The 12,567-nt window shown below is 39.8% G+C and overlaps 1 protein-coding gene across 2 annotated transcripts; it reads left to right on the top strand.

Moving 5' to 3' along the window:
* Positions 1-200: 200 nt before the first annotated feature.
* Positions 201-11,929, top strand: CHMP2B (charged multivesicular body protein 2B). 2 transcript variants are annotated; one of them, XM_054382045.1, is made up of 6 exons: positions 201-234; positions 3,356-3,447; positions 7,374-7,568; positions 10,065-10,167; positions 11,211-11,317; positions 11,450-11,929. In XM_054382045.1, exons 1-6 carry the CDS (start codon positions 201-203, stop codon positions 11,561-11,563), a joined length of 645 nt encoding a protein of 214 aa, XP_054238020.1. In that variant the 3' UTR covers positions 11,564-11,929. The 2 variants fall into 2 exon arrangements, with proteins under 2 accessions (XP_054238020.1, XP_054238025.1); XM_054382050.1 differs by lacking the exon at positions 201-234 and adding an exon at positions 1,497-1,521.
* The last annotated feature ends 638 nt before the right edge of the window (positions 11,930-12,567 follow it).

Below are 12,567 nucleotides of genomic sequence, written 5' to 3'. Positions count from 1 at the left end.
GCACAGCCGCCAGCAGCCCAACCTTGCTGTGGGGTAGGCGGGGGCAGTCCGCTGGCCCGGCCCAGCCCGCCTCTCGGCGGCGAGGAGGCGGAGTCGAATCGGTCTGTGCGGCCCGGCCGCTTCCTGGTCACCTGAGGAGGAGGCAAGAGCTCGTTGAGGTGGTGGTGGGGGCTCCGGCTGTTCCCCATCTGGCTGTCGCCATGGCCTCTCTCTTCAAGAAGAAGACTGTGGACGGTGAGTGGGTGTAGGGTCGCCGGCGGTCGGTGAAGGGTCCCTCCACCCCTCTCGCAGCCAGGGACGGCTGCCACCAGCCCTCGTACGCTCCCCGGTTCAGAGCTGGCCCCGGCCCTGGGCTCGAGGGGAACTGAAGCCTGGAGGTGGTGACAGTGCCTGCGGGGCGGCCTCGGGCCCTGTGTCCCGGCAGAGCAAGAACTCACAGAGCAGGAGCGCAGGGAGAGGAGAAGGAGGCCACAGCCCGCCCAGGGTGACTCGCCGGCGGCGCTAGGGCCGTGTGGGACCGCATGGACAGTCCCCGGGCCGGCCCGAATCCCTGGGACAGCAAGATGGAAGGTTCGCAGAGCGTCGAGCCCTGTGGGGCGGCTGGGACTGGGCGAGATGTGGGACCCAGGCCCTGGTGATCTCAGTCTGTGGGTGAGGCAGGAGGAGGAACCTCTCTCTGCAGCGACGGAACAAAACAGGCCCGCGAAGAGTTGTTGGAGCTGAGAACGAGCAGGGTCGCGAGCGGCGGTGGTCTGTGGCGGCAGGCAGCTTTCTGCGACGGGGAGAAGGGTGGCCGGGCATGGCCGCAGGCTTCGGGAGTCGCTGCTCGGCTTCGTAGGTTGCTCCCTAGGCTTTGTACGCGGGTATTAAGTTTGCCTAGATAGTTTCATAGTCAGTCTGCCAATAAAACGCTTAAATTTAAGCGTAAGTAACGATCTCCAAAGTAAAGGCACAAAGATGTCCTGTGGGTGAGCGTCAGCCTTCCAAATCGGTGTGCCCCAGGTGTGTGAGGCAGAGGCTGGCTGACGTCGAGACCCATTAACTGCCTGGCTGGTGCGGAAGGTGCCTTGTGTCAAATCAGGTGGGTCCTGGTTCAAAAATGACTTGCCAAAGATGATGCTGTGAATCAACCAATTGTATGTCACCAGGGGAGAGCACGTATTTTTCCTACTTGTCTCTTCCCATTTTTGGTGCAACAACTGGTGGAGAAGGAAGGGGGAAGTGGCTTCACGCTTCCATGAGTAAGGCAGATATTGTAGGAGTCAGATCAAGGCTTGCTGTGTGTCTCTTGTCCAACCTGTTTAAGGAATGGAGGTGCTTCCTTCTTACCTTGGCGTGTGAGACGTTGGTGTGGCACATGGGAGTGGCTATCGGCTAAAGGCACTCTCAGGAATACCCGTCTTCTTCTGTCTGCTGGAGTCAAGCTAGGAGTTTGCATTAGATATCACAGGGAAACAAGAACAAGTTCTCATCATGTGCTTTAATTTCAAGAACAAATGAAAGAGCCAGTAAATGCTGATAGTTGTTTTCAGTTTAATGCTATCCTTAGTTTGAGCCAGTTTGTGAGATCAGAAACAGAAATAAGTATCATGTTCATCTTTATTGTCTTCTGACAAGTATAGTTCTTATATCTTCCCATCTTGAAGCTCCTACTTCTCAAGCTTTCTGTGCTAAGGGATTTTTTTTTTAAATAGTTCTTGTAGTTTGAAAAGACAGTCTAGTATATGGCTATGAAGCTTTTTCTTCCATTTTTGCAGGTGCAACTAAATTACTTGCCTGTAGCATTATTTTTGGAATAATTTCCACTGCTGCTTTTCTGGTGTGAAGAATGCAGTTTTATGTTCCGTATCATCTTTCAGCTCTTCGTTATTGTCTCAAAAAGTCTGCATCTTCTAAAGATGCTTTTTGTGTAGTTCTTGGAGCAGTAGTAGCACTGTAAAAATTCTTTTTCATAGACTTAGTTTGGAATATATATTTATTTAGCCAAAAGCAACTGTTTGGAGGGGCTTGCACATGTCTTCTTTAAAATACCACTGAAGATCTGGGGGGGTTCTGATTCAAACCTATTAAGGTTGAAATAATTTCAACAATTGATGCTTTACAGTACTTCTTGTTCTGGGAATGAAGAATTTGTTAAATAATGAAAAATTATTACAAGCCTTAAAAAATGAAGAGTGGCTACAGTTTGTAGCATTTATCTTCCATACTTCTATTTCTGCTAGTAACTCTGCCTTCTTGCTTTTCACCTGCATCAAACCTTTTAAGAACAATGGCAGGACCCTTAGATGATGTTACTGCAGTGGATTAGAACAGCAAGCTCTAAACAGTTTGTGTGACAGTCTGCTCCCTTGAAATTAACCACCCAAAGTTTATCTAATGTCATATAGACACATACACAAGGAGCAGATGAATCTCTTCCTAAAGGTACTGAGTTCTTTCCTCTATAAAGGTCAGAGGATGTTGAGTCAGGTGCAGACATATCTACCTTTGCCTAGTGAATCACATGTAAGCATGTGCTGTAAGTTCTAACAAAACTTAATTGCAACTGGCATGATTGATGCCTATATTGTAAGTAATACTTTAATAAGTAGATGTTACCAGTAAATAATTTTAAAATGGTACAGTGGACAAAACTCCTGTGAAGGATGGTATCTTTCACCTGACAGTGTTTAAGCTTTTGCCTAGCTATTGCAGTTGTTGGGAAACTTAATTTTGCTATAAAGGCCTCCATTTTCACATCTTGATCTTCTTAAGCACCTGCTAATTAGAAGAGTTCAAACACTATTGCTTTGTGTTACTTGAAATTGGGCTGCACCGTGTGATATTGTTTGTGGAGGAGAGCCATCTCCAACAAACCAGAAAATGGACAGAGAAAAGCAGAATCCAGGACTTGCATCTAGGAGTATCTTCACTGTTTCAGTGGACTTGGGAGCTCCTTAACTGCTCTTAGATCTCATAGATGAGGTTTCTTCAGCTGATCTGTCTGTTCAAGTTAGGTCTGACTGTTTGATAAGCAGTGGGCTCACAGTGAGTATGTTATTGCTGAGTTAAGGTCGAACTTGTAGACAAGCATGTGTACCTAACTCTGTGGTTAAGGTTCTTGCTAGGGTTATGGTGCAAAGAAACATACTAGGTAAAATAGCCTTTTTGTTATGGGATATGGGCTATGCTGCTGAAACGTAATTGTGTTGTATACATAAAATAGTATTTTGCTAATATTTCATATGTTTGGTAGCTGACATTTCATTCTGAACAAAAGGAGACAATCAGACTTACTGCATGTCTGCAGAGTACTTAGCAGGTAAGGTGTTTATGTAGTATTAAAAACTCCCAGCTATAAATATTTTCTTTTCAGATATAATAAAGGAGCAAAATCGAGAGTTAAGAGGTACACAGAGGGCTATAACCAGAGACAGAGCAGCACTTGAAAAACAGGAAAAACAACTGGTAAGTAAACCAGGGAACTCTTTAAAAGCAAACACGTGCCCTCAATATAACAGAAAACTTGTAAAGGTGCTTAATGTATAATAATTGAACACTAAAAAATTGTCTTCCACTTTGTGACTTTTCAGTTACTAAAATTGTGTTGGGAAAAAAAATGTCTAAAAGTGAATGTCTAAAATGTCTAAAAGGATCACAGGATGTTAGGGGTTGGGAGGGACCTCCAGAGATCATCAAGTCCAACCCCCCTGCCAGAGCAGGAACATAGAATCTAGCACAGGTCACACAGGAATGCATCCATATGGGTCTTGAAAGTCTCCAGAGAAGGAGACTCCACAGCCTCTCTGGGGAGCCTGTTCCAGTGCTCTGTGACCCTCACAGCGAAGAAATTCCTCCTTATGTTGAGGTAGAACCTCCTGTGCTGTAGTTTATATCCACTGCCCCTGTTCCTGTCACAGAGTGCAACAGAGAAGAGCTTGTCCCTTCCTTCTTGACACCCAGCCCTCAAATATTTATCAATATTTATTAAATCCCCTCTCAGTCTTCTGTTCTCCAGACTAAAAAGCCCCAGGGCTCTCAGCCTCTCCTTGTAGGGCACATGTTCCAGTCCCTTAATCATCCTCATAGCCCTCAATTGGACTCTATTGAGCAGATCTCTATCCCTCTTGAACTGGGGAGCCCAAAAGTAGATGCAGTATTCCAGGTGAGGTCTCACCAGGGCAGAGTAGAGGGGGAGGAGAACCTCCCTCTATTTGCTGGACAACTCTTCTTAATGCACCCCAGGATCCCATTGGCCTTCTTGGCTGCAAGGGCACACTGCTGACCCATGTATAACTTGGTACCCACCAGAACTCCCAGCTCATTCTCCACAGGGCTGCACTCTGGTAGATCACCTCCTAACCTGTACTGGTGCAGTTTATTATTCCTTCCCAGATGAAGGACTCTGCACTTATCCTTGATGAACCTCATTAGGTTCCTCTCTGCCCAGCTCTCCAGTCTGTCCAAGTCTTAAGGAGTGGTCGCACAGTCTTCAGGTATATCAGCCAAGCCTCCCAGTTTGATATTGTCAGCCAGCAAACTTGCTGAGCAGACATTGGCCCCTCATCAATGTCATTGATGAAGATGTTGAACAGCCTTTAATATAGGAAAAGCCTGAAACACAGGAGCACAGGATGTTAGGGGTTGGAAGGGTCCTGCCAGAGCAGGACCATAGAATCTAGCACAGGTCACACAGGAATGCATTCAGATGTGTCTTGAAAGTCTCCAGAGAAGGAGACTCCACAGCCTCTCTGTTCCAGTGCTCTGTGACCCTCACAGCGAAGAAATTCCTCCTCATGTTGAGGTAGAACCTCCTGTGCTGTAGTTGATATCCATTACCTCTTGTCCTATCACAGGGTGAAACTATATGTTTAGATAAAATAACCTCATTCCTTTTTTTTCTCATTCCATTCTTACTGTTTTCTATCCTTCAGAAGTTTTTGTTTCTAACAGACTTGTAAATCAGCAGTCTTTTGGTAACAAAAATAAATGTCAGTACTACCATATGTTACCCTGATTTTAAATTCATATAGAAATTCCCTAAAACTGGCTAATAATAGTAAAACTATACCTAAATTAACATCTATTTAAAAGTTGGTGTGTGTAAGCTGTAAGTATTCAGTGAATGGATGCTGCACCTGTGTGGCAATAAAATTGGATAAATGTGTGTGACAGATGGTGGGGTTTGATGCATGAAGACATGCTCAGACTGTGGGAAAAGCTATGCAAATCTATCCACTCTTTCAGTACCCATTGAGCTGTTAGTTCATGGCAACCAGGTCACTTGAATACCAGGAGCTGGGAGTTTCTGGAAGCCTTCAACATGTTACTCCGAGATCAGGCATTTTTTAGTATAAAATGTTCTAGCTCTGGAAGTAGCCTTAGCTTTCATGAATACTCAGGTTGAAGTTTTGATTGCTTACCATGATAAATTGTTTCAGAAATGTTGGTTTTCTGACAACAAGAAGAAGGAAATGAAATATGTCTTCGAAAAAGTTTACAGTTTTGTGTTAGGATGAGAGAATAATTCCTAATTTTCAAAGTTAGATTAGGTGAAAAAGGGCTAAGAGCTTTCCAATTAATCTCAGAACACTTTATATACTTTCTTCAGAAAGTCTGTTTTGTGGGGTTTTTTTCTTCCCCTTAACTATGAATTACCGCTTTGAGAACACCTAGTTATATTCATTCTATTTATAAAAATACCTTACAGTATTCAGACAATTCTGTTTCAGTTCAGTAACCCCATATGACTATATGAATTTTTATTATTATATTTTTTCCAGAAGAACATAACTGACTTGAACTAGGTTGCCTCAAACCTTTCAAAAGCACATAATGTGTTATAGCTCTTTATTCCAGTTCTTAACTAGCATAAAATTATCTGTATGTAGGGTTTGATTTTTGCAGTTGGATTATCTGCCAGTGATCTGATTGCTTTGAAAATCAGGTTATAAATGCTACTTAAATCATCTCAGTGAGAAAATCTCCATTTTCAAATGTTTCCTTTTAAAACTAGGGTGAAAAATTAATCCCTCCTATCCTTAGCAATATTTGAGGTATTAAAAAATGAGCTAATATTATGGGCATGTTACAAAAATTTTAGTGTTTTTTTTTTTTCTGGTCTATGTGAGCTACTTTACCTATATTTCAGGCCTCTAATGTTTGAACAGTCTCGTGCTCCTTATTTGCTGATCTGTACCTTCTTAGATTAAATAAAATGTTTATGACACATCATTTCATAAATTACAGATTTACAGAGAAAAACCTGTGCCAATGCCCTCTCTATAGTAAAGTTAACCAGGATCTTTCCTAGGAGTAGAGCTAATGCAGCATGTCAATTTACACTTGCCTTTAAACCTGACTGTTTTGCTTATTCTGTTGTCCAGTATTTAATTTTTAAGGACAATGTACCTTCTTATAAGTGCAGCTTCCCGGTCTACCAGTACAAAGCAAATGTATTCTTGTGGCAGGTGTATTCTAAAAGATCAGAGGAGAATGCTGGTCTTTAAAGGCTGCCTTTACTTAATGGTAAAATTCAAAATGTACAATTGGACATGTACAAAGAACTGAGATAGTATTTCAAACCATCCTTAAAAAAAATGAAAAAGAAATATTATTTGAAAAGTTTACATTACCAAGTCTTGAAAAGTCTGTTCTGACAAGATTTGTGCCAAACTTTCTCCTAGGAATTGGCACATTGGGGCATGGGGTTTTTTTATAAGGCAGAAGTGTTTAAATACAGGTTGCTGTAGACAAATTATACTACTTTATTAAAGACTAACATAAGTCCAGCTACATTTTATGTGGGAAAACAGCCTAGAATTATCGCTCATCTAACTTTATATACTTCTTCCCCAAAAACGGTTATGAGATTCTTTCAAGGCTGAAGAAGTGTTGAAAAGAACCTACAAACTCTTAGTTTCTTCCATGGGCAATGTGGCTTGGCTGCCTATGAATGCAAGAAATCAAAGATAATGAGTCATGGCACTAATAGTTGGCTGGCCATAATAATTTCTTCACTTTTTTGTGTTTTGTTGGGGTTTTTGTTGTTTTTCTCTGAGTTATTATTCCCTAATCAAATACGGAGTTGAATGCTCACATATAAGTCAATGTGATGTTATGCAAAAATTGAAGGCTTTTGGGGAACTCTGTGCTACCACACTATAATTCAGTTTTGTTGTGTTTTTCTCTTCTGGTCAGCTCATTACAGCATTGCATTTATTGTGCTAGTTGTGATAGAAAGGCAAGGAAGGCTATTTATGTAACTTCAAATGTCTTTTAAAAAACCTGAAAACCAAGACAATAGTTAACTTTAGTGTTAAGGCTTAATTATAGTCTTTGTTTGAATGAAAGTTCTGTAGAATTAATTTATACCTTTCATTTTTTTTTAACAGGAGCTGGAAATAAAGAAAATGGCTAAGACTGGTAACAAAGAAGCCTGTAAAGTGCTAGCAAAGCAGCTTGTACAACTGCGGAAGCAGAAAAATCGAACCTATGCTGTTAGCTCTAAAGTCACTTCTATGTCTACGCAAACAAAAGTCATGAACTCTCAGATGAAGATGGCAGGAGCTATGTCAACTACAGCAAAAGTAAGGTGTTACAAGAAGTTCTTTTATGTTAAAATGCAGCTTATAGTTGCAGAATTTGTGTTATTCTATGTCTAGTCAATCCAGCCAGTTAGCACCTCACTAAGCATATTTTCTTGGCCTGAATGTCTGCCAAAAGTTTGTGTGATAACAATAAACTCTAATGCCAGTGGAAGAACTCCTTTTACTACATCAAAAAAACCCCAGACCATGCTGCTACTGTGTCTTGCCTGTATATCTTGTCACAAGCAGTTTTTATTGGGAAAAAGCAGGACATGTTCTGTCTAGAAATCAAGGCAGTGTGTTACAGTAGCTTTGTGACTTGTGTAAAAAGTTACTGCTTTAGATCTCAAGTTCCTAAAGAAATCTAATCTGGATTCCCTGTCATTCTGCTCTCTGTGGTACAAGCACATGGTATTGCATTGAGTTTTCTTGCAAATCTCAAGTTGTATGAGTCTGAAAAATTTCCGTTATCTGAGTTAGTTGTGAACTTTCCCCTGTTTTTGTGAATTGATACATGGGCAAATTGCTTTTGGCAAGGAGGATTGTTCAGCTTGAGGTGTAGGAAACAATATTAGCAGGCATTACTGTAGACAAGCTGTGCTTTTGCGTAGTCCAAGTGAAATCCTGTTACGTGCCAGTTAAACACAGTAATGTGACACAACTTGGTGCAGAAAGTAATTACTGTTAAAGGCTTTGCTGTCAGATATCAGCCATTCAGTCACACAAAGTTGTGGCTCTGTAGCAGACTTTCCATCCTTCATTACTGACCCACAAGGGGGGAGCAGCTTGTGTGACTGTAGAATTGATCAAACGAAAGCAGCTTACTCAGTAATCCTACAACAGTGTGTCATGTGAACAAGATGATCCCGCTTTTTAATTATGTGGTTAACTTGGTTTTATCCATGAGATGTCTTAGATTAAATTTCCAAAAACCAAAGTGTCACTAGACTAATTATGAAGATTACATCAGAAAAAGAAATGAAAATATTTTTAACAAATTAACCAGCATCAAGAAAAATTATGCTTTTCAAAACACAGCAGGTACTTCTGTGGACTAGTTTGTGTAAAATTATTGGATAGGAAGGTGCTGAATTCTTTTGGTCACTAAGTATGTGCTTTGCCTTATCAACACAGGAAGTTTAAAAAAGAAAAATATTCAGTTGTTCATTTTGAAACTTACAAACTATTCTTAATCTCACAGAATCATCAGAGTCCCTGGAAGTGTTTAAAATAAGACTGGATGAGGAACTTAGTGCCATGGTTTAGTTGAGTAGATGGTATCAGGTGATAGGTTGGACTTAATGATCTCGAAGGTCTTTTCCAACCTGGTTAATGCTGTGATTCTGTGTGATCAGTGAAAAACATGTTAAATCGTCTACCTCAAAAGGCAAGGCAAACACAAGAATGCAAAGCTTTCAAAGTATTTTCTATATACTTTTTAGCTTGGCACTAATTTTGGCCATAGTAAAATCCAGTTAATAGTTACCTATTTCTTGTAATCATATGTCTGACCCTTATTTTCTAAAATCTATAAACTCTTTATCAGTTTAATGTTTTGATGTCAAATTATAGTTCAGGTGAAATAATTTTAAAGAACTAACACCCTCTGAGTCCAGAACAACTTTATAAAATCAAATGATGGGACTACAAACACAGTCTTTGAAGTTCAAGTAATGTTAGAAGCATAATACATTATCACTTAAAAAAACTCAGACAGGAAGGCAGAAGAGCTCCTATGAAACCAGCAGCAGCTGTTAAGCTTGATAGCATCTCTTTTAATTAACCAACTCTTTTATCTTCTCAAAGACAGACTTTGTTTGAATTACTCATATCTGTATTTAGATTTTGACATGCCCTGCAAAATAGGGTAGCTTGCTTCATAGAAAAGAAGTATTAAGTAGTGGTGCCTACAAAGGCAGTGCTGCATGCTTGTAGTAAAACAGGTGAAGTTTATTACACTGCTACTGAAAGATCTCTAGCCAGTACAGATCTCTAGCTGAGTTCACTCTGAGCTAATATGAACACTTCAGTATTTTGCTTTTCAGAGAAGAGTAAATTTCCATTAAATTATAAAAAGACAATTGCAATTTAATGTGTGTACTTTAGTGGTGGTTCAGGAAATTGCTGAATAAAACCTGCAGCCGTTTGCTTCTTTAAAGCGTATAGTCTGCAAGTTAGAAAATATTGTCCCATTCTTTTAATTTAGATCAAAGAGGTTTTTCCTAGTATAAGGCCAGGAGAAGTGTCATGGTACAAGAAAGATGCATACATTTAAAAGTATAGCTATTAGGGTAGTAGATACCAGTATTTCTTACTAGGTACAGACTATGCTATTGATCTGTTGTATATCTACAGTTCTTTTGGGAGAAAGAGGACAAGGAGAGTGAAATTTGGACTGAAGGCTATTTTGTTAGAAAGGTCTATTCCTTCTTAATGTCTGTATTGGTATTTACTGATGTCTTATTGTATGATTAAGGTTTTTTTCAATATTAATAGACAATGCAAGCAGTTAATAAGAAAATGGATCCACAAAAGACACTCCAAACTATGCAGAATTTCCAGAAGGAAAACATGAAGATGGAAATGACTGAAGAAATGAGTAAGTTCTGCACTCAGGGAACAGCTAGCTGCAGCCCACGGTGCTCTTGAATGGGTAGAACCAGTCTAGAAATACCGATGCTTGAAGTTTTATTTCTGCAATTAATGAAACTGACAGCAATCATGCATAGCAAAGAAAAAGTTGAATGTGTGAGCAAGGAGGCTGAGACTCAGGCTTTTTAGTAGCTCTAGGGACTGAACCTGGAATCTGTTCTTCCCCATCTTCATGCAAAACACACACCATACTTCTAGAAAGAATGGAAGGGAAGAGGGTTTGAGACCAGTTCAAAGCCTCTTTGGCATAATTGACAGGGGCCTTGAAAAATTGCCCATTCTGTAGTTGATAGTTCTGCATATGCTCTTCCTTCTGGGACTAGACACTAGATACTGTTGATAATCTCAGCTGTATGTATATGATGGTATGGGATGGCTTGTCTTCTTTCTTTCACTTTGGTGTCAAGTTTCTTGTTCGCGGTTGCATCTGTCCACTGTGAGCAAAATACTACCAAACTTCCTGTTGGTGCCAGCACAGTCTCCTTCCTATCCTAATCCCTGCTGCTGTGCTGGCTGTAGTAACTAGCATGGACTCAAAATAGTATTGTTGAATAAAATATGAACACCTCAGTTGTGCAAGACTGTGTTGTTGCAATTCAGAAATTAGCTGAGTAGTTAATTTTACAACTTACTTAGACAAGGAAGAGGAAAGTTTGTTGGGTGTTTTTTTTTTTTTTTGGTTTGTTTTTTTTTTTTAATGAAACTCTACAAGATGGTTTTAAGAAATGTTAAAATCTAGTCAGGAGATAGAGCAACAATTTTAGTGAATCTAAACATTTTTATAAGAGCAGTCATGCTTTAGCCTGTCACTGTAGCAGTGCTCACAGGTTTTGCAAGGCTGAGGTAGAAAGATTCTCCAATATGCAGATACTTTCTGTTAATATCTTATAAAGTGCTATTACAACTACATTCTGGGTGGGTAGGAAGATGGTACTAGCTTATTTTGGTAACCTTTTTGCTTAATACAGTGTGTATTTTTTTTCCTTTAAGTTAATGATACGCTGGATGATATTTTTGATGCTTCTGATGAAGAAGAAGAAAGCCAAGATATTGTCAACCAAGTGCTTGATGAGATAGGAATTGAAATCTCTGGAAAGGTATACCTAGTTTTACCCAGTTCATAGCCTTCTTACCCTTCATTCTAGCAGCCTTTAACTTGCAGTCTTATTCTAAAAGTGAGCTGCTTGTAGCATATTATTTTGACTGAAGAAAGCTTCTGTCTCTTCTAGATGGCCAAAGCTCCATCAGCTGATAGAAGTTTACCATCTGCATCAACATCAAAAGCTGCTACCATATCAGATGAAGAGATTGAACGACAACTGAAAGCTTTGGGAGTTGATTAGCTTGATGGCAATACACAGTCTGCCTTCTAATTATTCATCTGCAGACAGATGTAAAAAGTGCAAAAACTCTTTCAATGCAACTGATGTTTATGAAAACTGAAGCTTCAGAAATGAGAACTTGAAGTTGGCAATGAGGGAAGGAGAAGGGGAGAATATTTTTTGTCAATTTACAGGGAGAAGTGTACTTGGTGTGTCCATTGCATGGAGTCCTTTTGAGCACTGGACCAACCAGGGATGTAATTCTAGTGGTAGATTCATTTATGCCTGATCTGAATATGTCTTCTAAATTCAAAGCTTTCTTCTATCTCAGTTCCTGATCTCTCCTTAGAACTGGCTACTCTGTGGCTGTAGGGATGCCTCCTTGGACAGCACCTATATAATGTATGTAATTTTTATAAAATAATCACTATAGAAAAGATGGTCTGTCAGTACAAATGAAATGTTCCAAGTTTCCAACATAGTTGGAAATTATTTTCTTTTGGTGAGAAATAGGCTTGAAAGTAGCAAATGTAGGCAGAAGGAAAAAGCATTCTATCTATTTCTCTCAAGCTCCTGTAGTAACTTTGTGTTGGTTAAATAATAGCTGGTTATTCTCTTTATCAGAAGGGAAGGATACACTCTCTGTGCAGTCAATTTTACAGAACGATTATTTAAATTTGTTAGTGAGCTTTTTTGCATGAAAGGCACTGATTAAACTCTATTGTACTGTAACATAGCTGGTTTCAACAGAACTGCTGTGCCTTTATGTATATAAATCTTGTACCATTGTGATTTGTTTCAGAATGACTCTTTGAAAGGTGAGTAAAGTTGTAATTAAGATGGTTTCACAAGACACTATGGTGAGACCTCTGTACATTTGATGGGACTCAGTACTGAAGTTCAGAAATGCAACTTGTGCACTTGCAAAGATGACATTTGCCTGGAACAATTCTTGTATATATTTTACAGTATTTCTTAATGGAAGATAACTGTGCATAACTGTATTGTTTACTAAGATACAATCG

This window comes from Indicator indicator, chromosome 1, assembly GCF_027791375.1.
Source record: "Indicator indicator isolate 239-I01 chromosome 1, UM_Iind_1.1, whole genome shotgun sequence".
NCBI lineage: Eukaryota > Metazoa > Chordata > Aves > Piciformes > Indicatoridae > Indicator > Indicator indicator.
Note: the sequence above shows the minus strand (reverse complement) of the source record. Positions and strands in the feature narration are given on the sequence as shown.

Excerpts from the sequence above, each read along its gene's own strand:
- CHMP2B (XM_054382045.1), top strand. The coding sequence starts at position 201 with ATGGCCTCTCTCTTCAAGAAGAAGACTGTGGACG. Across the intron at positions 10,168-11,210 it reads GGAAATGACTGAAGAAATGA|TTAATGATACGCTGGATGAT; the intron begins GTAAGTTCTGCA and ends TTTTCCTTTAAG. Across the intron at positions 11,318-11,449 it reads GAATTGAAATCTCTGGAAAG|ATGGCCAAAGCTCCATCAGC; the intron begins GTATACCTAGTT and ends TGTCTCTTCTAG.